The following is a 25491-nucleotide window of genomic DNA, read 5'->3' as shown; positions in this document are numbered from 1 at the left end:
ATTCAGGAATAAATTAATGGGAAGGGAAGCAGTAAAGACTTACTGGAGGATTTTTTGAAAAAGTGACTTATTCCCATCTTTTATCTTACAGTGAAAAATGTACCAAGACAGCAGGCGGGGAAAAAAAGCAGAAAACAAGCATACACACGAAGAGGAGATCAAACAAGGATGGAATTATGTCTCAATAAATAGCAGGGGAAGAACAGCTTACGGGAAGAAATCCAGGACTCTTTTGAGATTTTACCACCATTCTTGCTAGGATTTTAATTGTCTCGGAGGGGAAGCCACCTTATCTCAGAACACAAGGCTACGAGCCCAATAATGGGCAACCAAATGGTTGGGAGACTATCTTTTATTTTTTGTGCTTTTCCTGATCCTTTCTTCCAGTTTTTGCAAGTCAGCATCTGAGACCGTGTAAAGTCCGGGCCGTTCTTGATTGTTGAACCTTGCAAGAATGCACATTCCAAGTGTGGAGAACGCTCAGCCAGCTGTAACTGACCTTGCCTGGCATCTCCTGCAAAACGGATCAAGTAAGATCACCCACTTGGTCAAATCGGCAGGTGACAAGTTCCACTTCCCAGTGGCTCCCCTTCTTGAGGGACCCCTCGGAGGCATCTTTCTGAATCACCCCACAGAAGCGTGGATTTAGAGGCTCTGCGCCCGTAACAAGGGAGAGACAACAGAAAAGGTTGAAAGCTAAATTGTTGTTGTTTAGTCGTTAAGTCGTGTCCGACTCTTTGCGACCCCGTGGACCCTCCTGTCTTCCACTGCCTCCCAGAGTTGGGTCCAATTCATGTTGGTTGCTTCGATGACCCTGTCCAACCATCTCCTCCTCTGCCATCCCCTTCTCCTCTTGCCTTCACATTTTCCCAACATCAGGGTCTATTCCAGGGAGTCTTCTCTTCCCATGATATGGTCAAAGTATTGGAGACTCAGCTTCAGGATCTGTCCTTCCAGTGTGCACTCCGGGTTGGTTTCCTTCAAAATGGATAGGTTTGTTCTCTTTGCAGTCCAGGGGACTCTCAAGAGCCTCCTCCAGCACCACAATTCAAAGGCATCAATGCTAGGAAAAGGGGGAAGCAGTAGGAAATGAGGACGAGCAAATGCGTGATGGACTGCCTCAGAAAAGGAATCCACTCTGTAACACCTGAGCAGGACTGTGAATGACGCAGTCTTTCGGAGGTTGGGTCCCTGGATGTTCTTGGACTACAACGCCCAGAAACCCTGGCCAGCACAGCTAGTGGCGAAGGCTTCTGGGAGTTGTAGTCCAAGAAGAACACAAGGTTGGGAACTTTGCTGCAAAAGCAGCCGGATCGCACATGATGACAACTGTAATAATATCAACTGTGGGTCCTTGATTTCTAGAGCATTGTATTTTTGATTGTATTCTAATTTTTTTATCTTTTCATGTTTTTATTGTATTTAAATTGTTGTAAGTGGCCCAGAGACCTTTGGGTAGGGTGGGCGGCATACAAGTTAAATAAATAAATAAATAAAAATAGCTGCTTCTACGTTTGCAAACGTTGGTTCCTGGGGGCTGAGAACCAAACCTAGACAAAAACTGTGCAGGAGATGGAGAAATCGATCTCACAGGCACCCTCCCAGCTGGCCTTGGGTTCAAGCAAACAGCTGCTCCGGCTCCTGGGAAAAAAAACACAACTTCTCTTGGAACGGCTTCCTGATGTTTTGCATCCTCTCCTGGGAGTGACGGCAGCTGCTTGCAAGATTTACAGCTTGCACCGTCTACCTCGATGTGGCTAAAAATCTATTTGCATGCCTCTATTTGTTGAGAGGTCTCCTAGGTAAAGCCCGCCAACGGAAGGCTTGTGTGTGGTTACAGTCTGCCTAGAACACAGATGGAAATCGGTACAGGACATGGACTGTATGCAGTTCCCACCTCTATGTACGTCTCCTCCCCAAAACCACTTCCTTTAAGTTGGTCTTTCTCAAGCTGCTGCCAAATTTTAGTCGGTGGACAAAACTGGACCCCAAACCTGTCAAATTTGCCCGTCCTCTGTTAGGAATCTGGGACAGTGACGCTGTTGACTTTAATCCACCCTGTTTTTTTGACACTTAAGTACAAAAAGCTGTTTTTCTTCCTGTCTGGTTTGACAAGGAAACACTGTGGGAACGCCAGCGTGACATTCTCATCCATCATCAGCAGCTGCAATGAGGATGAGAATGAGGAGGAGGATGCTTCCCGATTGTTTATCACTTTTTAGAGGGCCCGGGAGCGACCGTGAATAACACACTGGACGGAGCAGCAAGACAGAACAGAAATACAGAAAATCACCTTGAAGGAACCGTGGTATATACCTATAACCAAGGGAGACAGGAACCAAGATGTACAAATCGTCTATATATATGTAACCCTTCTCCTGATCAGACAGCATAGAGAGTGACAGGCGGCTCTTTCATAACCCTCCCAGGTGCTTCTGGGAGTCGTAGTCCAAGACAAGAACTCTTCCAAAACTCCGGCTTCGGTCCGACAGACACTTGAATAATCGCTCCTAGCGTGGGAAGACCCAGCATTGACTCAGCATTAGGGATCCTCGGTGGCTTGAAAGCCACCCGTAATTCACCTCCTTCTCCGTTCTTATCATGACTCAGCCCAGCGACCAAAGTGCAAGCACACCGTTTCATAACTTGTGCTGATGCTACAGTTGTTGGCCAACGGTTTTGTAACAGCCTTCCTTCAAATCCAAGTGTCGTCCGACACGGGGGACAAAAAAAGGACTCCTTTCTCCTACCCCCCCCCCCAAAAGAAGTGACATTTGGGGAGGTGGGAAGGATTTATGGGTCTACTCAGGCAAGCAAAGAGGAAGCTACTGGGTTAGAAGACATCCTTTCTGCGTTCACCCAATGCCAGGGTGGCATCACCCACATCTAACATCTTTCCTGCTTCCAGTCCTGGAAGGCCTCCAGATGCACAAACAACAATAACAACACACCAAGGAGTAGCAAAGAACCGGTTGATAGCGGCCAGGAGAGAAAGACCTTAAGTATTTTTCCAGGAACGAGGAAAAAAACCCTCCGATGATGTTTGGGGAAGGGAAGGGAAAGATCTCTCTCCAAGGCGCGGATCGAAAGCAAACAGGGATGTAGACGAACTGCACAGATCCCAGAAAGGGATCGGGTTGCGTAAGGGATCAAACTCAAAACATTGCCTATGGCAAAGAGAAAGATAGACAAGTGAGGGAGCAGGAGAGAAAGATTGAGAGAGAATAAGGAACGGACACAGCAAAAATGGAAGGGTTGGAATACCATGCAAAGCAGAGTTAGAAGGAAACGCGATGGTGGCTCTCAACCTTGGGTCACCCAAGTGTTCTTGGACTGCAATTCCCAGAAGCCTCCCGCAACAGGTGGCACTGCCCAGGATTTCTGGGAGTTGTAGTTCAAGAGCCCCTGGGTGAACCCCCCCTGGAACACAAGGTTCAAAAATTGAGGGCTAAGCTTATAAAAGAAGTTTCTGGGGGCAGAAACAATGGAGTGCAAAAAATTGGGAAGTTCTCCTCCGGCTTCTCCTTTTGGGAATCTCCGTAATTATTATCTAGGCCTGCCTTAACTTCTCATGAACTCGACCATCGGAATTGCTGGAAAACACAGTTTTTAAACTTTAAAAACAGTTTTTAAACCACAGTTTAAAAACAGATCAGCTGGCATGAAAAAGTTCCAAACTAGGTTCGGTGGAAAGAGAGAGCGCATAAGCAGCATCTAAGGAAATTTCAGAAGTGGAGTATAAGTTTTTTTTAAAAGATCGGAAACTTTGGCGACAGGAAGCGCTTCTGGGGTTTGTGAAAGTGCGAGAGACTTCAGATTTACATCTTCTGCACAGGTTTTCGCCGGGCGAGGGTCTTAGGCAGAGAAACGAAGGCTTCTCTTGGATTTAAGGGCAGGAACTCCACCTTGCTTTAAATGGACTTTAATCTATTTGATCCCTTCCACAGATTTTTTACACCCTCAGGGCAAGGCTTGTACCACAAGCCTCTCAGCAACCAGAAAAACCTGGAAGTTCGTGGACCTCTTCCAAATTTACAGTTCATTTCTTTCCAAAATAATAATAATAATAATAATAATAATAATAATAATAATAATAATAATAATAATAATAAAAAATCCATCTCTCTTTTTTGAGAGATGTATTTTTGAACAGTCAACTTGGGCCTCCCAAAGATGGAGAGCTTCCCAATTAAGGCAATCCGCTTTTTTTGACTAATCTTGATGTTTAAGCTGAAGTTTGACTCATCTTTTTAATTTATACACGCAGGCACGAAAACGACCATCGCCATCTAATCAAAAAGCCACTAATCGGTGGAAAGAACACTTTTAAGTTTCTTTCTTCTCCACTACAAACCCCCCCCCCCCATTCTGTAGGGTTGTTAACCAACCAAAATCAATAGGCCATTAATTATCCTATTGCTTTCAAAAATCAAACAGAGGCCTCTGCCAGTTCATTGGTTGGTCCTTAGTTCTGCCTGATTAAAACTCCCCCCCCCCCAAAAAAAATCTAGTGTAATCCTGTCCCTGGGGTTGGTTTGTTTTGCAATGCATCTGAGCAATGACATTTTTTTCTGGGTGATATTTTCTAGGAAAGATCCAGGGGGTGTGAAATATTGTTGTGCATTTGGGGGGGGGGAGAGCCCATATATTGTCCCTTTTCTTGGAGGAGAATCAACAAACACAGCTCATGGGGTTGGAGACTAAAAAGATTTTTTTTTGGGGGGGGGGACCAAGAAGATAGAGACAAGGACAGCTAGGTAGGCCAAGAAGAGAGAATGGGGGGGGGGATCAGCAGGATGGAGGGACATGCTCCCCCCCCCCCAAATAAATGAATGAATAAATAAATTAGAACGATATATAGGGATTGCTTGATTGTGTACATTGTGTGTGTGGGGGAATGGGTTCCCCAAATGGGTTTGGGGAAATGGTAGAGAAAACAGGTAGGGGGAACCAGGGTTCATAACGGGGGGGGGGGCTGCCTCCTGGATTATAAAGCCGGGTGCAAGAAACTCTGGGGGTCCATAGAGTGACTCTGGAAAGGGGGGGGGACAGGAGGGGGTGGTCAGGATGCAGGTCTCCCCAAAAGAGGAAGCAATGGGGGAGTGCAAAGTGTATGGGGGGGTATGACAAGGTCACAGGGAGGGGGGGCACAGAAAGATCAAAACAAAGCAGCGGAGGGGGTGGAGGACCACAAGGAGCCCAAGCTTGGAGGAGGGGGGGAACACAAAGAAGGCCAAAAAGTCAGAGCATTCCCCCCCCCAAAAAAAATCCGGGGGAGGAATCGCAAAAAGAGACCGCAACAGGGCATCCATTGAGACCATTCCCCCCCCCAAATTGGGGGGGGGCTGGAAGGATAATAGATGGAGAATATTAAGATTTCATCTCAAAAGGGGGGGGTTATTTGGGCAAAGGAATCATCCACCACCACCATCATCTCCTCTCCCCCACGGTGGGGGGGTTATTTGGGCAAAGGAAAGCTCAGATAACCCCCCACCCCACCCGGGACCCCATCCACCATCATCATCATCATCTCCTCTCCCCCCCCCTACTCACCGCACTTAAGGGACCGCCTCCTCCTCCGCCCCCGACCGACCGACCGACCGACCCACCGGGCGCCCGATCCGCCTCGGCCCCGCCGCCCGTCCGCACTGGCGAGCCTCGCTTGCAGGCGCGTCCCCCCCCCCCCCCCCGCAGCCCCGCTCTCCGAACGCGCCGCAGCCAATGAGCGGCGACCTCCCGCCGCGCCGCTACGCCGCCGGCCAATGGGGTGGGCCCGGCAGGACACACCCCTCCTTCTAGGGGAGAGGGAGGCTGGAGAAAAAGGGAGATTATTAATGGTGATGGTGCTTAATTGGGGCGGCCGGGGGGGGGGGTTGAGATGGAAGGAAGGGCATCATCCCACCCCTGTGTGCCCAGCCCCCATCTCGGGTCTGATCTAAGCTTAATCATCATCATCCTTTTTTTGGACTACAATTCCCATAATCCCCCCCAAGCCGTAGTATGAAAAATAAAATCCATTTTTGAATTCAAGAGAGGGCAGGCAGAAGTAGTTCATCGGGTTAGTTCTTTTAAAAATCAACATCCATGCAAAGACAGAAGCTCTCTCCCCCTCCACCTGCCGGGGGTTAAGCAACTCTTAGCATGCTCAGAGGATGCCTTTATGACTTCTAGAGATGGGAAGGTGTGTGTGTGGGGGGGAAACAGAAAAAATGGGGGAAAAGGTTTTTTCCCATCCCCCCCCCAAATTTCCAGAAATTGGGGGGGGGGAATGGAAATAAATGGAAATAAAACAGGGAAAATATCCCCCCTCCTCAATTTTTCTAGTTTTTTTTAATGCCTTTTCCTGTCTAATCACTTTTGATGTCCTCAAACTGAGCTGGCCGTGAAAACAGGCTGCCTCTTCTCCCAGGAACTCCAGTGGGGGACTCGAACTCCCAACCTCTCTAGTTCTGCAGCCAGAGACTGAAATCTTTGAGCTATCCAGCCAGTTTATAAAGCTTATAGGCAGAATATAAACCTTAAGAGCCTGGCAAAGCCTCCTTGGACAGAGAGAGTCTATCACTGTTGTTCAAACGCTAATGACATGCTATGGGAAACGGCTCCATCTTCCCACCAGAGGTTTCTGCCAAGCTGCTAAGGTCCATTTTAGGGGGGCACATTTTATAACCCTCAATACTCCATGGTTTTGGATTCTAGACTTCCCCGTCCAGAATGCCTGGGGCTTCTGGGTAGTGAAGTCTTTTAAAAAAATCCAGAAGAGCAGGGCTCGGACCTACAATTTGGAAAGCCTGCCACTGACCCGCCTGGGTCTAAGTTTTAGGGAACTTAGCAGGATGTACTTCGACTAAACACGTAACTGGACTGCCCTTAATTGAGTAAAACTCACTGTATCCATATGTCTTACGTAGTGATCTATTTTTTTAAAAAGAGGAAACCTACCTAAAATAAGGTGGAAAGAAATTTTCAAATTTATAGATACATTTGGACATTGTGGAAATTCAGAAGGGTGAGACGCCCAAGCTGTCTCTGGTGGCCGAGATAAGCGCCTGGTTCGAGCCGAGGTTCAGCGGCAGAACGTCTGGCCTGATAAAAAAAGCAAGCAAGGCCAGCGTGACCCTGTTTGCATTTACAAATAAAGGCCACTGAGTTTTCTGATGGGAAACCCTGACCTCGGAGCGTTCAGCTTGGAGGCAGGCGGTGCATCACGGCCTCTCCCAATTTGAAGAGACCCTTGTCCAGCAGGCCGAGGCAAAGAGGCAGTCATGAAAGCAGCAAAACCAGGGAGCTGGACAGGGGACAGATTGGATTTGTTTTCAGTGTGGAAGGGATGGTCACTCTCGAATTGCCGTCCTCAGGCACACTAGACGCTTTTCCAAGACCTCTGTACATACAGAGCACGATACCCTAGAGATGAAGGATGCCTCATGCAATGTTCTCAACCAGGTTTTTCAAAGACCAGCATTTGAGGAAAAGTTGAGAACCGTCACACTCGCTCCTGAAAAGCCCGTTCGAAATACTCCTCCACCCATTTGAACGTTGACTTCTTTCCTGGTATTCTCTGTATTTGCACAACGGTGACAAACTCTGGACAGAATATTTGAAACCTCTTTTCACATTCGGTGTTTTTCCGGCACGGGCTGTTTTTCTACTGACACAGGGCTCGTACGTGGCGATGGGTGATATTTTGACAGCTGAAGGCTTTGAGGATGGCCGTGTTTCACGAACGTCGAAGCCGTTGTTCCAAAAATGTTCCGATGTCAAAGTCAACACCACTTCGGCGTTTCTGTTCTCCGCTGTCAAATCAAAACAGACTTATAGAGACCTTAATAGAGGGTCCTCACAAGGGAAGTGAGGTATTCAAGGAGTGGCTTTGCCAGTTCCATTCCCCTACTGGTTGAGTGGGGATTTGAACTCGGGTCTCCAGAGTCCTAGTATGTCATTCTACCCTCACGGGGTTTAGAGCATTTTTAGCATCGTGAATCAAATACATTTAAGTGCTGAAAGCTGTAATGCCCTCTCCTTGGCAAGCAAGCAAATACATTCCTCCATCCATCTTTTGGCTTAAATCCAATGCCACTCCCAGAGGTGATCCTCTGGAACCAGAGTAGATCCCACCGGAACAATTGCTGCGCTGGAGTCAATTCTGATGCCAATCCTTCTGATTCAATGGGTCTACTCTACGTGGGACGATTGACTGCATTCAGGTCCTTGAATTTTGGCGTACCGGTTTAAACACACCGAAAAGCCAGCCTTTACTGAAACAGGGACTTCCTACCCAAATGTGGCTGCTTAATCATCATGCTCATCATCACCATCTCAGAATGGCAGAGCTAGAAGGGGCCCCACGGATCATTGAGTCCAGCCCCTGTCCAGGAGGCACAGTGGGGGAATTGAACTCCCAACTGAATGTCTTACCCCTTATTTTCTAGAGCTAGATTTTGAATATCCAGACAATATTCTCTTTTAGCTTCCTCCACTCGGCTTCAATTCAGGAAGCCTCTCCTGTGTTCTGGCTCATTTTTTGGAACGGCTCTGCTGTGACCTGAACGGCAGGCAGTCCTGCCACATTTAATCACGCTCTTCCTCTTCTGCGAGGCCAATTTAAGCACACAAGGTTCAATTTAAGAAGGCGAAGCTCCAGGACCAGGGCGGTGGAGAGCCAGAGGCCACCGGAGGCAGGGAGCGCTGAGTCTCTCAGACTGACACCCAGCCGTTTCCCTGAACGGTCAGGGTGCGCCTGCCAACTGGAGGGTCATCCAAGGACGTGGCGATAAGGAAAGCTGTCATGCTGATGGGGAAGGGCTGCATCAACCTGCTGGAAGGATCATCAGACTCTTACCTTCATGCAGCCCCCGACAAGCGTTATGACACTCCAGCCAAATTCAAACAAGGATGGGATTCTCCTCCAAAATGTCCCCAAAACCATCGCTCCTTGGCTCGGATCCTGACAAGTTTCCGTTTCAGCAATTTTGCCTTCACAGATAGGTCTTCCTGTGGCTTCTTGTTGATCATCTCTTTATCTCCTTTTTCCTTCACAACTCCCCTTTCTGCTCTCCTGTCAACTTTGTCCAAATTTCAAAGCAAGGGGGAAATCAAGACTTACTTTTCCTAATGAACCTCAAGCCACAATTCATACAGACTTAAGGAAACTCATGTACTCCTTTTCCCTGAAAGACACACATGGCCAGTCTGCAGATGCAACGGCTACCGTTTCATTCTCCAACACCATTACAGCACCAGACGAGGGCATATTTGAAACTAGAAAGTGGCACAGAAAATTTCTTTACTTATGGATCCACCAGTACCTGTGGTGTAAGATGATCGATCCACCCCAAGGGAAAAGCATCTGGTCCTGAACTCCTGAATAGGACCGACAGCTAAATAATGGGATTGATCCTAAATGTTGACTCCCAGCTCAGCCATACTCAACGGGTCTACTCTGATGGGCATTACCGACTGGACGGAGGCTTTGGGCTACAGAAGGATCTCTCCTTGGAATCCCGAAGGGTGAAGAGGCCACCTATGGAAGACGAGCCCAAGACAGTCACCATGACTGCAGGGGGAAGCGAGACAGATTCTGTGAAAAAAGCACGGCAGGAAAAGGACATGGCGATAAGGAAGAGGAGCCTTTTTTCCTGGCTGCCCAGAATGGCCAACAAAAGGTGACCTCGAAAGTGGTCAAGCGGGTGTGAAAGCCAATCGTAGTTTCTCTGTGCGTTTGCCGAGGCACTGTTCACTGTTTTTTTCATTTAACCGAAGATTCGTTCTCCAACATGCAAGGTTGAGATGAGAAGTTGTATCAGAGGGTCAGGATTCTCTCTGTTGTGCGTTTTAAAGGAGTTCTCCCTGCCCTAAGCAAAAGCATCTGATCGGACTTCCATCAGAAAGCGTAACAACAGATGCCAAGGGACGGAACAACACAACAACTCTATGTCCACAGAAATAATGGTCCACCGAATGCTCTAACCATCAGGTATCGCTCTCAGCCCCCTGGTCCAAAATTAGTGACAACAATCGTTCCTGGCCCACCCGTGCTAGGGTTTGGTGTGAGTTCACCAGTATTAACATTCTGCCAAATGAGAAAGGGGACAAAAGCAGCTGGTGTTTCATGACAGATGTGGCATCGGGTCTCAAGTTACTGGGCCCGAAAACCGTTCTAAAAGTTCTCTGAAATGAACTAGCAAAAACCGACCATGTTCCAGGGTGTAAAATATATAAATAAAGGGAAATCCGAGCAGAATTGGAACATTACCAGTAGACATGAGAGAACAACAGATTCCTGCTGAGTCAAGCAATGAACTAAGATTAAATCCTGATTTTCACCTCTAATCCTAAAGCGATTTGGGATGCTCCATTTGTTCTCAAGGATGTGTTACATTGCTATTTATTTTTCCTTGGTTTGCTCCCATTCTCCAAGCCACTTCTGCTTTAACAATCTTTCTTTTGTAAAGGAAATAGTCAAATGTTTAGATCTAAAACAGACACATTGTTCTTTTGTTCTCTGAAAATATCTGTGTAATTAAAGCTCTTTCTTTCCAGAGATGCTTGGCTGTAGAGAGAGAGAGAGAGAGAGAGAGAAAGAGAGAGGGTATCTCTCTCTCTCTTTCTCTCTCCAAACAGGATAATTTAGGACAGACTAGTTACTTGCAATTTTGAAAAAAGAAAAAAAAAACACAAAGGGAGCTTATGGTCATAACACAATACAAGTGGGGAAAAATGTGCCACCTTTTTAAACCACTTTTTAAAAAAATCAAGCAATTGATGCAACCTTTTGTGAATTAGAAATCACTTCCTCAGGCATGCACCGGTAACTCCTGGATAGTGCAGAAAAATTAGGAAGCGTGTGTCCCAAAACCTTTTGGCAAATGTTTGCCAAACATCTTTTCAAGAAGAGTTTAAAGTTGGTTACACGTGGTTGGAACTTGTCATTCGGTAATTCAGACAGAGGCAGCCCAACGCTCTACCTAAGCCTTTTACACACAGGCACAGACACACAAACTCACATACACACAAACACCTTCATCGCCTGTTTTTGGAACACAAGTTTCCTTCATGAGCATGCCCGAAAAACAATTTTTAATTCATGAAAGCTTGCATGACTTGTTTTTTTAGTGGTCTAGCAAAGATATCACATTCTTCTACATTCCTTGGATGTGTTTTTCTGCTCACAATTAAGGAAGGTGTTAAGGGTGGATCCTCCACCATCGACCACCGAAGGAAGTTTATGGGCAACGCACGTCCTCACAGATGTGGAGGAAGGAATAAGAGCTGGTTTCCATGCATCAATATTCTCCCACTGCTCCTCCTTGTGGCTGTGGATCTAAATCTGAAATAGCACCGGCAGAACATAATGCTTTGGCGTCGACAATGTTTAGTCTTCTGTCATGTCAAAGCAAGGCCGAGCGGTGAACCTTTCTGGAAGGCTTTTATAGCGTCCATGGAACAAAACAAAGGAGTTGGAGGATCGGGAAAATGCCAACAAACTTAAGAGTTTGAATCCACAAAAAAAGGGAGTCTGTGACTATGTTATCACAAGGAAAAAAAAACCCAACAAGCTTCTCTTGAGAAAAGTGAAAATTAGAAAGTTATTTAAAAGCAACTTCCAAAATTCATTAAGAAGTGCTGAGTCCAGAGCTGGCCCTTTACTAGCTAATAACGTTTTTGGAAATGTATTTTCCCTGATTCTACACTCTCATGCTTCACCTGTTGAACTGAGCCGTTCTTAGTCAAAAGAAAGGATTTGCACTTTGCACATGGCTAGATGCCAGCTCTTCTACTTCCTCCCCTGGCGGAGCCAGAGGTTGGGACTTTGATTCCCCCATGGTGCTTCTTTTGAGAGGGGCTGGACTGGATGATCCTATAGTGTCCCTTCCAGGTCTGGAGTTTTAAGATGATTATTCTTCTAAAAAAAAAAAGCTGGGGAGGACTTGAGTTTAGGGGCATGGCCTGAGGCACTGATGAACCTCCACATAGAGCCGTTCTCTCCTCTTTCCAAGTCAGATAAGGCTCGGTGCCTTTTCAACACAACCCTGTGGAGTCCCTCTTATCGGTCTTTAAGCTCACCTTATCTTTCTTTGCCCCGGCCTTTGCTCTCTCTCTCTCTCTCTCCTTATGGCTGCTGTCTCCATTCTCTCTCTTTATTTACACTTTCTTCCACGGAGTTTCAGGCAGTGCTGGTGGTTATCTCCCTGCCCAAACTCCGCCGCCATCTCAAACGGAAGTGAGCAGGGCGCAGCCTCCTTCAGAACTTAGTGGAGTACAACCCCCATCAGCCCCATGCAATACCGTCAGCCTGCATGAAACTTCCCACCAACTAAAGTCCCTGTTGCTGGGTGCGGGCGGAAGGCAACGTTTTCAGCGTCTTGACGAAGCAGGCCTCCAAGTCCGTGAACCTGGGCTGCGATCCATCTGCTCCTCGGCAAGGCACCCCGAACCTCTTTGTTATAACCATGGGATTCACATAATGTTCAATCACCAGCATTCCACAGGAGCCAATTTTCCTGCCCTCCATGAATGCCACTGATTCACAGCTGCCAGTCTCCTGGATGCTGGAACACAAACTGAGCATCTAACGGTTCATCCTCTTCATAAATCACAGCCAACATCCCAAATGCTGCTATGTATACATTTTAATCAGCATTCGGCGTGTATCCAAAACCAACAGGCTTCTTTGCTCCATTCATTCTGCATGGAGGTCTTCCTGTCCTAATTCAATCTTGCACAGGGATATGTGCTTCTTTCAGAAGTCTTGTCAGCCCTAATCTTCCATAACTCCTGCGAAGCAAAGGAGAGATATTCAGAGAGGATTAGCACCATTATGAGAATCTGAACCAAAGCCTTTCTTTGGTTCCACCCCATAAACGAATGCCGAGAGGGACGGAATGTTGTTGTTACTCCTGTTAAACAACTGGCAGCCAGAGATCCCTTTAATTTAGCTTCAAATTGTAGGACCCCCGCATCCACAGGATCAGTATCCACTGATTCACTTATCTATGATCTCAAAATATTAAAAGAAAAATCCTTGAACAATATATTTCTAAATGGGACGTGACCAGAACTGGCAACTAGAAAGAGCCAGAGACCATGATATGTATAGTGTTTGCTAGAATCCACGTTTTCAGCATCCACGGAGCGGAGGAAGCCAATCCCTGTAAGATACGGGGGTCCTACCATATCTAGAAATCTAACTCTGCTTCCCCAATTCAATTTGATGAACCTTCCTAGCAGAACATCTATACCAGTTATTACCCCCAGCCTCTGCTTCCTACCTGTACAAGTAGGATATTAGCAGTGTGAGATGATTTAAAAACAGAGAGAGAGAGAGATCTGCATCATTTATGGTGGCTGAGTTCAGCCAGGCAGAGGCAAAAGCAAGCCTTTGATTCTTTGTCCTGGCTATGATTAAATCGAGAACTACTGCAAGGGTTATTTAGTGATGCTAGGGAGGCCCTACACACCAACTGCTCCACTCGCCCATAAACGATGCGCTGAGGAAAGGACAGCTCGACAGGCTCCACGGTGTATCTCGTTCTGCCTTCTCTGAGATTCTGCAGGTCATCCAGGCTCCTCCGAAAGTGATTGTATGCCTCGCAGACAATGTCCATGTGCCGTAAGGTGAAGTTCAGCCTGCCAAAGAGGTATCTGTTTACTTTTTGGATTATTATTGAATGAGATAGACAAACAGAAAAGGACAAATATTTTAAACTCAAAACACATAGCACAGTTAACATCAAGAGCACCCTTCCAACCCGGGATATAGTCAAAGTTTTTACTTTGTACATTATGCCCTGGTTATCTCAAAAAGTAAAGCAAATGTTGCTGGAGAAGTTATTTTTGCCTTTCCCAAACACAGGCTTCTAAACATACATTCTATATATACAGTGGTGCCTCGCTTAACGACGATAATCCATTCCAGGAAAATTGCCGTTAAGCAAAAACATTGTAAAACGAAATTAAAAACCTCATTGAAACACATTGAAACCCATTCAATGAGTTCCAATGGGGTAAAAACTCACCGTCCAGCAAAGATCCTCCATACGGCGGCCATTTTCGCTGCCTGTATAGTGAGGAATCCATCCCTAAACACAGCGGGGAGCCATTTTAAGCACCCGGCGGCCATTTTGAAAACCCGACGATCAGCTGTTTTTGATAGTCATAAAGTGAAAATCAGTTCCCGAAGCAGGGAACCAATCATCGCTAAACGAAATCCCCCCATTTAGACCATTGTTGTACAGCAATTTCGTCGTAATGCGAGGCAATCGTTAAGCGAGGCACCACTGTATTTAAAATAATTCACTTTCAAATATTCCTTTCCTAACTTTAATTCACAGGTGGCTTTATAACGAACAGCAATGAAGAGACCCCCCTTTACAGCATCATTCCAATTTATTTCCCACAAATCTCACTTTTATAAATAAAGACAACAACCAACACACTTTCCCAGGATGGTGGCAAAGAACATGGCTGCCCTGGCCGGTGGTAACAATCATCAGGAGGGCATGACTGTCCAGATATTGGGGAACTACAATCCCCATTCACTGTGGAGATGGGGGTCTGCAGCCCCACTGTATCTGGAGGGCAGGATTTTGCAGGCCAGTCTTAAGAGGACCTGAAAATCCTCGGGCACTGATGGGTGAGGCTACAAAAGGGAAAAGACAGAGGATGGTGGTAAGCACAATATCGTTTTGCATGTCAGTTTCCCAAGGATTAAGTCCCTTTGTTCACCCCCTGTGGCCAAACCAATCATCATCGTGACCATCATGTGCTGTCAATTCAATTCTGACTTACAGCGACCCTTTTCCAGGGTTTTCCAGTTAGAGAATACACAGAAGTGGTTTCCCATTCCCTTCCTTTTCAGGGTACCCTGGGACCACTGTGTAGCTTGCCCAAGGCCACCCAGGCTGGCTCTTCTCTCCCAGGAGGCCCCTTGGGGGAATCGAACTCTCAAGTTCTAGCTCCACAGCCAGATTCCTAAATCCCAGAGCTAACCAGCTAGCTGTGGCCAAACCAACAGGGACGAAAAATCTGTGCAAAGTAAAACCAGAGCAAACCAGCTCTTTTCTCACTACCGCCGTAACATACGGTGTAGACAGAGTGCTAGCGGGTGTCAAGAAGGGGACAGATTTCTTGACACTCTCAGGCTGCAGCTCCTCTTACTCCCAAATTCCAAGCATGTCCCAATCTTACTCAGTGAGGTTTACTACGGAATCGTTACGGTCACTTTTTTTTTACAGGAGCTGTTCCTTCTGTAAGCATGACTCGTTGGTGTAAGACCACCTGCTTTGATGAGTCAAGGATAATCTTTCAAAGATAGGTAAAGGTTCCCCTTGACGTTTAGTCCAGTCGTGTCCAACTCTAGGGCGCGGTGCTCATCCGCGTTTCCAAGCAATAGAGCCAGCGTTTTGTCCGTAGACAGTTTCTGTGGTCACTTGGCCAGCGCAACTAGACACGGAATGCTGTGACCTTCCCACTGTAGTGGTACTTATTTATCTATTCGCATTTTTACATGCTTTCGAACAGCAAGGTTGGCAGGAGCTGGGAGAAGTGACGGGAGCTCACTCCGTCGTGTGGATTCGATCTTATGAGGCTTCTGCGGTTTAACTCACAGCACCACCATGTCCTTTAATCTTTCAAAGATAAGCCCAACAAAAATGGATACGTGTGCTGGCTCTCGGGGCTCTGAGTTGTGAACGTGGTTTTTCTAACAGCCTCATTCTGGAGCCTTGTGGATGTGTAGTGTTCTTATCCAAACCCAGGATGCCTTATTAACGAGCACGACTGTTTCCTCTGAAGGGCCTTTTCTTAGAAATACAGTCATCTGTGTAGCCTTTCCTTGGTGACTAAGCACCTTATGCTCGAAGGTGTCATGGAAATGAGCGAAGCTCTAACTGCGTCTACCGTCAGCTACCAACACCCTAGGGTGCAGGGCTGTGCATTTTCGACTTCAGAGTTGAAGGACATCCGTTTACCTCTTTTCTATGGACAAGTAGACAGTGCAAGAGTTTTTCAAGTGGCTCGTGATACGAGAGAGGGTTCTGAAGAAGGCGTCTGTCAGGTCGTCGTCATAAAAGACTGCGACAAAAAGAAAAGAGGACTGAAGCATCTGGACCGTCAAGATGTTCAGCTCACATAAGGTTCTTTCATCCCTAGCAGGTCCTTAGGATAGGGCTCAGGTGCCCAGCAGCTAAGAATAAAACAAGAGTCCATTCATAGTTACCAGGAGTGGCATGGATGGCAAAAGGGAGTTTTGCAACGGCACGCACAGGTGGGGTGAATTTCATATGTCGGCTTGCCCTGAACAGCTTTGACATTTTATCTGTCAAAGAAGGACAATTTGACCTCTAGATTCGTCATAGTCTCATCTGCAAATATTCTCATGTTCTGAGCATTAAGCAACTCACTGAGTGCCTATCATGCACGGATCCTTGTGTAAATGCATGGAGAGGCCCTAGTAACTCCTACTTATTTTAAGGAGGCTCGTATACTGGTGTTCCATGACTAATAATTCCCAGTACTGAACAATGATTCTTCCCATTCGTTCATTTGCTTTCTTTTTATTTGTTTTTAAGGCTACCTCTCTCCCGCTAAGAGGACCCAAGGCAGCTCACAACATTAAAAAGAGAAATAAAAACACAGTAAGTAGTAAACATTAAAGAAAAATTAAACTATACTCCAATTAAAATACAACTGAATAATGAAAAGCAAGTAAACATCAAAAAATATGTTAACTTTAAAAAGGCATTCAGGGACTCAGTTCTGACTGTTAAAAGCCTGCCTGAAAAGATGGGTCTTCAACCGTTGGCGGAAGGATAAGAGGAAGGGAGTGCCTCCCATCACCCGGGAGCGGCCACCGAGAAGGCCCCGTCTCGTGTCCCCATCAGGCATGCGTGGGCTGGCAGGAGTGGGACTGACCAGAGGCCCTCCTCTGATGATCTTAAATGCATCACTATGGGATGTGGTTCTGCTGAAGCCTGTGGGAAGTTGCCCTACAACCATGAAATTCAGAGAAAACTATATTTTTATTCATTTTAAGGCCACCTCTGAAATTAACTCTCCAGTTGCCCTGGGTTTCCATGTGGCCTCCACGGCTTGAGTCATTTCTCTAGTAGCAATGACTCCCACAGATTATTTAAAAACCAACGCGCAACAACAGGGCATGGGCTTCAAGCACAGGGCTTCAAGAACATCTCCAATAATACCTTACCATCAGCAGCTAATATAACCGTGGTGAGGTCGTACAGCTCAGCAATCTCGTCTTCGGACCAGCTATGGACACTCTCAGGATCTATGGCAAAACAGAACCGCATTTGCTGAGAGAGCAGCCAGTTTTCACTGAATGGTTGGGAGTTTGATTTCCCCAACTGGGCCTCCTATGAGTAGAGCCAGCCTGTGTAGCCTTGGGCAAGCTGTCCAGTTCTAGGGTGCCCTCTAGAGCACTGGTTCTTAACCTTGGGTTACTCAGGAGTTTTGGACTGCAACTCCCAGAAGCCTTCACCACCAACTGTGCTGGCTGGGGTTTCTGGGAGTTGCAGTTCAAAAACATCCGAGTAACAAAGGTTAAGAACCATTGCTCTAGAGGAAGGGAAGGGTAAACTGCTTCTGTGCATTCTCTACCTAGAAAGGGTCACCATAAGTCAGCATTGACTTGATGGCATATAATGATGATGAAGCCACAATCAGAGTAGGCATACTTAAATTAATTAATAGTAGAAATGACTCACCCACTGATCCAGCAGGCCTACTCTTGTGCAAGCCACAAGATTTCAGCCTTTGGCTGAAGCTGTGCCCGGAGCACTAAGGGAACTCAATAATTCAACTCGTACCGATCAGAAACTGACGCTTCTACTTACCGGTACAAAAATCGTTCTTCAACCAGTCCAATTCTCTGACCTTAACTTTACTTCCTGAAAAAGCAATCAGAGGATAAAGAAATAAAATGATTAAACAAGCAAGCAAATATGCTTTGGGGGAGAGAGAGCAATGGGGGGGGGGAGCAGCATGCAAACCCCAAGCCTTTTCACAGCCCTAAATCATTCCCCTGTTGATTAATTTTTTTTGCAGAAAGTAAATTATAACTCCTGGAAGTTTTCACAATGGCAATTCATGAGGTTGCACCGCTCCCCTAGTATGTTTTACACTGAAGAAAGCACTGTCCACCCAAAACCAAAACAAACTTGGTAGTGGATTTCTAGGCTTGCTTTTTTTGTTTTCCTTTTGTTTTGCTGGGAGTTCTGTTAAGTCCCCAGAGACACCGGGGATAGAAAATTCGCTCCCAGATCTGACAGAGTTGCCACATTTGCTTTGAAGGAGAGATAAAAAGGAGAAAGGAAGTAAACACAGGCTGAAATCCTGTATATCTGATGTAGCTGAAGGCACCACCAACCAGAGGCATTTTCAGAAAGCAAACCCTCCCTACTTCTAACCCAGTGTGTTTTCAGGGCTCCTGTATAATCTATTTCATTGTTGTTAATTATCAAACATCACCAAAGCTCCTAAGGTCATAATGATGCTGGTGAGGTTTGGCAATTAAAAACTTCCCCATTGCATCCTTTGGCTTCCAACTGATCTTGTCCAGCGGCTTCCAAACGAGGGGAAAAGATCATGAGGGAGCCCTGGGACAGAACGAGGAAGTGCTGAATTTTTGAAACTTGCCCCCCTACTTAATATTTCAACAGCCTTCCGTGGGCAGAGTTTTTGAACAGTGATTCGGCTGGAAAAAGACCAAGGAAAAAAAATGTGGCACGCGTTTGCATTATTTACAATAGGAAGTGGGTTCAAGACTGTAGCTTTAGACCGGATGCAGAGAAGCGATCAGAGGAAAGGTTCAGAACAGGCCTTTGGAAAGAAATTGCCTGCCAAGGATAAAACGTGTGTTTCCAATCCCAAGTTAAATTCCTACTATTGGAGGACTGCTGGATAATAGTGGGCAAGCGCTGGTCCTGTTTGGCAGATGCAGGACTGAGAAAGGTAGGGTTTTAGGGGTGGGTGGGGCTCGACCTATTAGAATTTCTCAGCCAGCACGACCACCGAAATCTCTGGACGCAGCCTCCGGAAATGGTTCCAAGGCACCAGATCAATAAACCCCCAACCTCCAGCAAGCCAGCCGGAAGAATCATAGGACAGCAGATTATCAGAGCACAAAGAGGCTGAAGCCATGTGAGGTGGCCCTCTGGCTGGGAGCTGTAGCCCCCAAAAAGGATAACTCTCCAAGCTCGGAGTGTCAAAGAGCTACCTAGGTTTCTACTTCGTACGACAGCCCGCCGGCACTTTGGAACGCCATGATAAATAAAATTAAAACAAAATGCAACCAGACCTTTACCGGCTGCCTCAGTCAGATGCTTGTTTAATGAAATGTTCCGTTCACACATGTCCAGAAGATCTTCACCAACATCTTAAAAGAAAAAAAAATTAAGAAGCTAGTACTTTTGAATTAATGAATGAAATGAGCAGCAAGTAATATACACAGAAAAGACCGCAGTTTCCCGTTTCTCCCAACTGACCTTGACTCTTATCAATTCAAACTGAAATGAGACACTTTTTGAGGTCTTTAAAAAGATGCCATTGATCTACTGTATAACCTTAGAACTAGAGAGCTGGAAGGGACTTTATAGGTCATGAGGTCCAGCCCCTGTCCGGGAGCCCCCATGGGGGAATCGAACTCCCAGCCTCTGCCAGAGGCCTCAACCACTGAGCTCTTCAGCAGTTCTTAATAACAATGACCTTAGAACTGCGGAGCCGGGAGGGACCCTATGGGATCATCCAGACCAGCCCCTGTCCAGGAGGCCCCATGGGGGAATCGAATTCCCGACCTCTGGCTCCCCAGCCAGATGCCTTACACCTCTGGGGCAGTTCACCACGTACCTGTGCAATACACAGTCTTGGCAGTATTGGCCACGACGATGCTGACCAGGCCAGTACCTCCCCCCAGCTCCAGCACTGTGCAGTCCTTGACCAGATCTTGCTGACAGAGGAGGTAGTCCGCGAGCAAGAAAGCTCCTCGCCAGACCTTTCAGAACAAGAGGCAAAAATGTTAGTCTTGCTGCATTTGGGGGAGGGGGAGAGCCAAAGGGCGGGAAAAAAGGATGGCAAAGAGCCACTCACCTGCTTGCCAACATCTTCCAAAGGGGTGGCCATGGTGTGCTCTGGAAAAGCGAAACAAGTTCATGAAGCCCAGTTTTTCCTATTAGGCCAACATTGCTTCTAAAATGTCATCCCCCGCCCACCCCAATTTTTGAAGAAATGCTTGGCAGAGAGAGTCGGCGGGGTCCCAGAGGTAGAGGGTTCTTTACTTAATTCTTTTATTTAGAATATTTTTACCTCGCCCTTTTTCCTCAACAGGCCCTAAGGCGGCTTACATCGCAAGACAGTCTTAAAAAGCTAAAAACCATTAAGTATACAAATATTTAAAAAGTATTAAACAAGTATCATATTAAAAGCGGCCAATAAAATCAGTAACCAAAACATATCTTAAAGCAACAGAGCACCACAATTCCAGGTAACCAAGGTGTTTTTGGCTACAGCTCTCCAATCCCCCGACTACTGGCCGTGGAAAGCAAAGCCCAGACTCTGGCTACTCGACTATCGCCGACCGGACCATCCCAGCTCCCTCAAGATATTTTTGTGAAAAACCGTTTCTCCTTCATTACAGTTTTGTGTCCTTTCTTCTGTTTATTGTCACGCGCTGCCCAGTCGCCTCTGACTCGTGGGGCCCTACGGAGGAGCGCTCGCCAACCTGTCCCGGTGCTCGACAGCCCTGCTGTCCTTTGGGGAGTTGATCCCTCTCTTCCTTCTAAGAACCCCCCAAACCGCACAGAAACCATTTCGTTCTCACCAGACCAAAGTCAGGCCAATGAAGCCACGTGGCCCAAAAAAGACTTCCAGGCAGCTCAAGCCTGGGTCTGGATTTCAGTCTGGATCCTCCTAGCTTTACTCCTACACCCGAAGCGCTGCACTAGCCGTTCTCTGCTTAATTTCGTTTTAAGATTAGCAATAACCTTGAAAGGAACCATGGGTATGGCTTGGACTGCATGGAGTTTTACAAGGCTGGGCCTTTAGGATAAGCTACCAAAAGGTTACACAGGAGTGCCGATGCAGGCAACCAAGATGAACGTGTATAACCCCCTGCTTGGAGGCCAGTTCTGCCCTTTCCATGTTACCTGGACGCAAACTTAATATGCAATCCAATGCATCTCCATTTACCCAGGAGAAACGGTTTGTGCTTCAGAAACAAAGACTGACCAGCCGAAAAGGCTATCGAGCATGGGGTTAAGGAAAGGGGTCGCCCACATTTTAATCACACTAGCACGTATTTGGGGGCAGAGTTCTCCTTCCCAGCCTGCTTCACCCAGATTATGAGGCAGGGCAGGGGAGATCATGAACGGAGGTGATAGTTCTCTTATGTCCAGGGTTCATGCCACCTCTTCTCCTCACAAGAAACATGAATTCTGTGCCAGGCCGCCACCACCTCAGAGGACTGACCTATTTTAACAATGTCACAGGAGCTGTGTTTTTGCTCATGCTCCTCCGAGGGATCGCCACCGGTGGTCAAAATGACGGGACACACCTTGTCCCTTGGCAGAGCTTCCACTTCTGAGCAAGCGAGCCGAGGCCTCCGGACCACCTCCAGGTCCCCGTCTTCATCCAGCAAAGCTTCGATTCTTTCCAAGGAGTCTGGTTCCTTTCCGGGACTTCTCGAAGGATCTTGACGGGAAGGACTACTGCTCGCTTCTCTGTACCTCTCTTGATATCCGAGGGCATTTCTATCCACGTCTCCCTCTTCCTCCTCAGAGGTCCACCTGGTCTTGTCCAAAAGAAGTCTGAACTGTGCGAGGAAGACTAAGGGGCAAAGACGTGAAGTCAAGTCACTTTCTTTGAGCACACTGCAAATCCTCAAAATGCTAGTGTATTTCATGACTCACGCCCGACTGCATTCTAAACATCACAAATCACTGCACTCATCATCTTTATTTCCTAGGTATTTTTCATTCTTCTGATATGTGCCCATTTAAGAAACCTGTTTTGGCTACGTCCTCCTCCATCGTTTGAATTTTGCATTATGAATGGAGGACCTAGAACCCCTGTGGGCAAGCCTGTCTCTCTCCAGCTCTGATCACCACTTGCCTCAGTTCTCTTACACAACTGCTTCTCAAGCTTTGCTACACTTGCCAACTTTAAGCAGAGGGGTATAAACTATATTCTTCTCGAGGTCTGCATTCCCAAGGGGAGGGGGGGGTCATTTGTGGAAGGCCAGAGGCAAAAATTGGTGAGCCCCTTCTTTCTCCCTTTGCTTCTGTTGTTCTCTCCTCTTGCTGTGTGACCCCATCTTCTTGACCCCGTTTCTCCCTTACCTGAAACTGGCCAGGGACAGATGGCCCCTTGGGAGCACAGGTTCCTATTTTGAACGGGAAGTCCCACCCCCGTTTTCTGTTAGGTTACATGCCAGAGCAAAGAAAATAAGGTTTGCAGAAGGCCTCGGCCGATGGCATAAAATCGCACCAATGTCACACGCAGGAGGTGACAGGAAAATCTCACTCAACCACTGACGGCGCTGCCTGTTCCCTTACCTGGCTGGCCGACAGCATTCAGCCTGACCATCAGCTGCCTTTTGCCTGAGGTGTGTAGGTGGACGTCGGACAAGACTGTGTCACTTCGAAATATCATGTCATCCATAATCTCTTTCGCCCTTGCACCTACTAGGGCAAGCTTGTGACAGGAGCATCTGCAAGGACAAGACACGAAATGCTATCAGGACATCCCCATGCATTAAAGCCGAGCCATTTCACATCTGCATGCAAAACCTAGTACCTTGAGCTTACAATGTGTAATTATTAATTTGTAAACTGCCCAGAGAGTGCTTTAAGTGCTATGGGGCAGTATAGAAGCTGCACACTTTGCTTTTTTATCTGTTCTATTTCCTGTACCTGTCCCGTTACAGATCTCACCCCAACGGCAACGCCATGCTCCATTTGAAGCTTTATCCCATTTTTCTCTATCTCCTCCCATTTCTTGACTCCCTGGCCACTTGCATCCTCTTCTTATAGACCAAGAATGGCTGTCCACAGACAACGAAGTCAGAGGAAACACATGAACAGAATAAAGGGAAGCAATTTGTATGTGTGGTGTATTTGTAGATGCCATATTTGTACACATGCACATCTAGATTAATTAGTATAACTCATTCATGAGGAAAGGGAGTTTTCTAGGTAGAAGACAGTCTTCTAGGCATAGCTCACACACCTGCCGTTTAGCAACCTGCACCAAACATTAGGTAAGACCACCACACTGTCAGTATCAAATGCTGTATTAGTCTCTCACTCGCCATTCAAAGCTGTGTGCGGAAGAATTAGCCCAGAAAGAGTCAAGCAACCCAGGTTTCTGTCCCTGAGATGCAGAAAGACAAAAGGAGTTGATTCTCTAGATACAACATAATTTTCTAAAAGACGGGTGCAAATGATGGAAGATCCAATTGTTCACATTCCCACTATGGAATGGAGGATGTGTCCACGCAGCCACACGTGCCGTTAAGGGGAGTGATTTCTCCATTAGTGACAGTGAAACGCATGACCTATTAATATGATGGGACAATCTGTTATGTACGGTTAGAACACATATATTTCTATTGACAGCCTCAGGAGAGATTCAACTCCCTTTCTCTTTCCTAGTGACAGAGATCCTGGGTTGCACAGGATCTGTGATTGTCATAAGCGTATACTGAAGGAGGACGACTGTAGGGAAAGTATTTATGATGTAAAAAAGCAAAACCAGCAATAGAGGGAGCCAGAGGGCATGCAATGTATAGCTTCCGGTATTTCCACGTTTTTTCCGCATCTGTAGGGGGACTTGTAACCGATTCCCCATGGATACCTTACTGCATTTTAAAATGTGGCTATTTCACACACATTATGGGCTGGACCACATTTTTTAGCAGCAAGCAATAGACTAACAGATTAGGAAACACTGTCAAACACATGCCACTTTTTGCCACTTACATAATAATGTACTTCTGTTTCTGAAAACAAAAGCAAAACTGGCATTTTTAAAACATAAAATAATTACTCAAAACATTCTAGTACTAGTTTAATGAGATTAAACATAGGCACACAAAAAGAAGCCTAACTTTTGTTTCTTTAACTTTATATTGATACTGCATGGCTGGTTGATAATTTCTCATTGTTTCCACCTTGTTTATTAAGTGCAGCATTTAAAGATACTGATGATACCGTGTATAAGTAAACATTATGATTCATTATCAGATTATCCAACCAAGGCAGCAACTCTGCATATAACTTCCATGGCAATCAAGAAAATTAATTTAAACCGCAACCTGATATACATGTACCAGGAGGTAAAAAAAAACCCCATAGAAATAAATGGGATTTACTGATGAGTAGATAGGTCTAGGATTATGTCTATATTATTATTTTAAGTGGAAACAAATCTTGCTTGCTTGCTAAATTTTCACTACCAAATAAGCAAACTAGAACACATTAAATCCCTTTGCTACAGGTTACGTGCATATAATTTCTGTTGGAGTTTTCCAATGGAATGTGGGTAGAATTTTGTTTTTGGATTGTCTGGATCTCTTAATTCTACCTACCTTTGAATTCTTCTTCTCAACCCTAATCCATATGCTTTTTCCACAGGCCTGTAATTTAAAGAAAACTTATTTACTGAGAGGGCAACATTTATTTATTTATTGTATTTATAACCCGCCTAATCGACCACTTTTGTGTGTGTGTGTGTGTGTGTGTGTTTTGTTTTTTGATTCAATGAAAACCTCTTTTCTGAATCGCTTGTGACAGGCCACCCCTTTTAATGGGGAAAAGGATACCGACCGAGCTCCCTCATCGCACACACAAACAGGCTGCGATTTTGGACCCATATTCCCGATTCCTGCCCCAAAACCTCCTCCCTCACCAGACATACAACTTGAGGGGGGGAAGGGCGTGTTTTTCAGCGGCTTTAAATATCTGGAGCTCTATTATCGGCCACCACCTGAGCGCTTTTTTTTTTTCTCTCGCCAGATCAAGCCTCCCCTTCTTTGGAGGTGGTCTCTTTTCCTACCCACTTTGGGCAGCGAAACGTTGCCGGAGCACAAGCCACGCGCCTCTCTCTGCCCGGTTATTATGGGCTGGAAAGAGCCGAAAGCGGTGGGAAGGCCAAGGCAAGGGAGCCGCGGTGGGAAAGGACCCGAAGAAAGCGGCCTGTGAGGGGTCGGGGCTCCCCCTCAGAGGCTCCGGCGACGAGTCCCCTTGCAAACCTCACCCCTTCTGAGGCGCCTGGCTACTTCCGCCCTCCGACTTCCGGCGCCTGCTTTACACGCACGCCCCGCCCCGCCCCTTCAGCCCCCGAGCACCCGCCCAATCCCCTCCCGCGTTCTACGGTTGCCACGGCAACGTCCCCAGGCCCGGCTGCGCCAAGGACCCCCGTGAGGCCGAACCTGGGAGTGTCAGCCAGATGGTCTTGGACTGCAACTCCCAGAAGCCTTCGCCA

At 46.6% G+C, this 25491-nt stretch overlaps 2 protein-coding genes across 5 annotated transcripts in view; both read right to left on the bottom strand.

The window, feature by feature from the left end:
• The window catches only part of ABAT (4-aminobutyrate aminotransferase), a 30942-nt gene extending 25308 nt beyond the window's left edge, over positions 1-5634 (bottom strand). Inside the window, exon 1 of the mRNA XM_072982713.2 lies at positions 5554-5634. The gene's annotated coding sequence lies outside the window, so the exon portion shown is untranslated. The remainder of the gene's footprint in view (positions 1-5553) is intronic.
• A 6977-nt stretch (positions 5635-12611) lies between these two features.
• METTL22 (methyltransferase 22, Kin17 lysine) lies at positions 12612-25264 on the bottom strand. 4 transcript variants are annotated; one of them, XM_078381472.1, is made up of 12 exons: positions 24994-25264; positions 24596-24643; positions 22563-22717; positions 21478-21834; positions 20101-20141; positions 19861-20005; positions 19313-19390; positions 17850-17903; positions 17204-17284; positions 15969-16071; positions 13458-13626; positions 12612-12774 (listed from the first exon to the last, which is right to left on the bottom strand). In XM_078381472.1, the coding sequence occupies exons 3-12, from the start codon at positions 22666-22668 to the stop codon at positions 12706-12708; spliced, it is 1203 nt and encodes a 400-aa protein (XP_078237598.1). In that variant the 5' UTR covers positions 22669-22717; positions 24596-24643; positions 24994-25264; the 3' UTR covers positions 12612-12705. The 4 variants fall into 4 exon arrangements, with proteins under 4 accessions (XP_078237598.1, XP_078237599.1, XP_078237601.1 ...); XM_078381473.1 differs by having other exon boundaries at positions 13474-13626; XM_078381475.1 differs by lacking the exon at positions 24994-25264 and adding an exon at positions 23988-24007.
• Between the last annotated feature and the right edge of the window lie 227 nt (positions 25265-25491).

Source organism: Pogona vitticeps, chromosome 13 (genome assembly GCF_051106095.1).
Source record: "Pogona vitticeps strain Pit_001003342236 chromosome 13, PviZW2.1, whole genome shotgun sequence".
NCBI classification, from domain to species: domain Eukaryota; kingdom Metazoa; phylum Chordata; class Lepidosauria; order Squamata; family Agamidae; genus Pogona; species Pogona vitticeps.
Note: the sequence above shows the minus strand (reverse complement) of the source record. Positions and strands in the feature narration are given on the sequence as shown.

What these genes read in the sequence shown, in the direction of transcription:
- METTL22 (XM_078381472.1), bottom strand. Translation starts at nt 22,668, where the DNA reads ATGGATGACATGATATTTCGAAGTGACACAGTCTTGTCCGACGTCCAC. An exon ending in GACTGAGGCAGCCGGTAAAG is followed by an intron (nt 17,904 to 19,312) that starts GTCTGGTTGCAT and finishes TTGCTTTTTCAG; the next exon opens with GAAGTAAAGTTAAGGTCAGA. An exon ending in GGTTATATTAGCTGCTGATG is followed by an intron (nt 16,072 to 17,203) that starts GTAAGGTATTAT and finishes TTTTTGTCGCAG; the next exon opens with TCTTTTATGACGACGACCTG.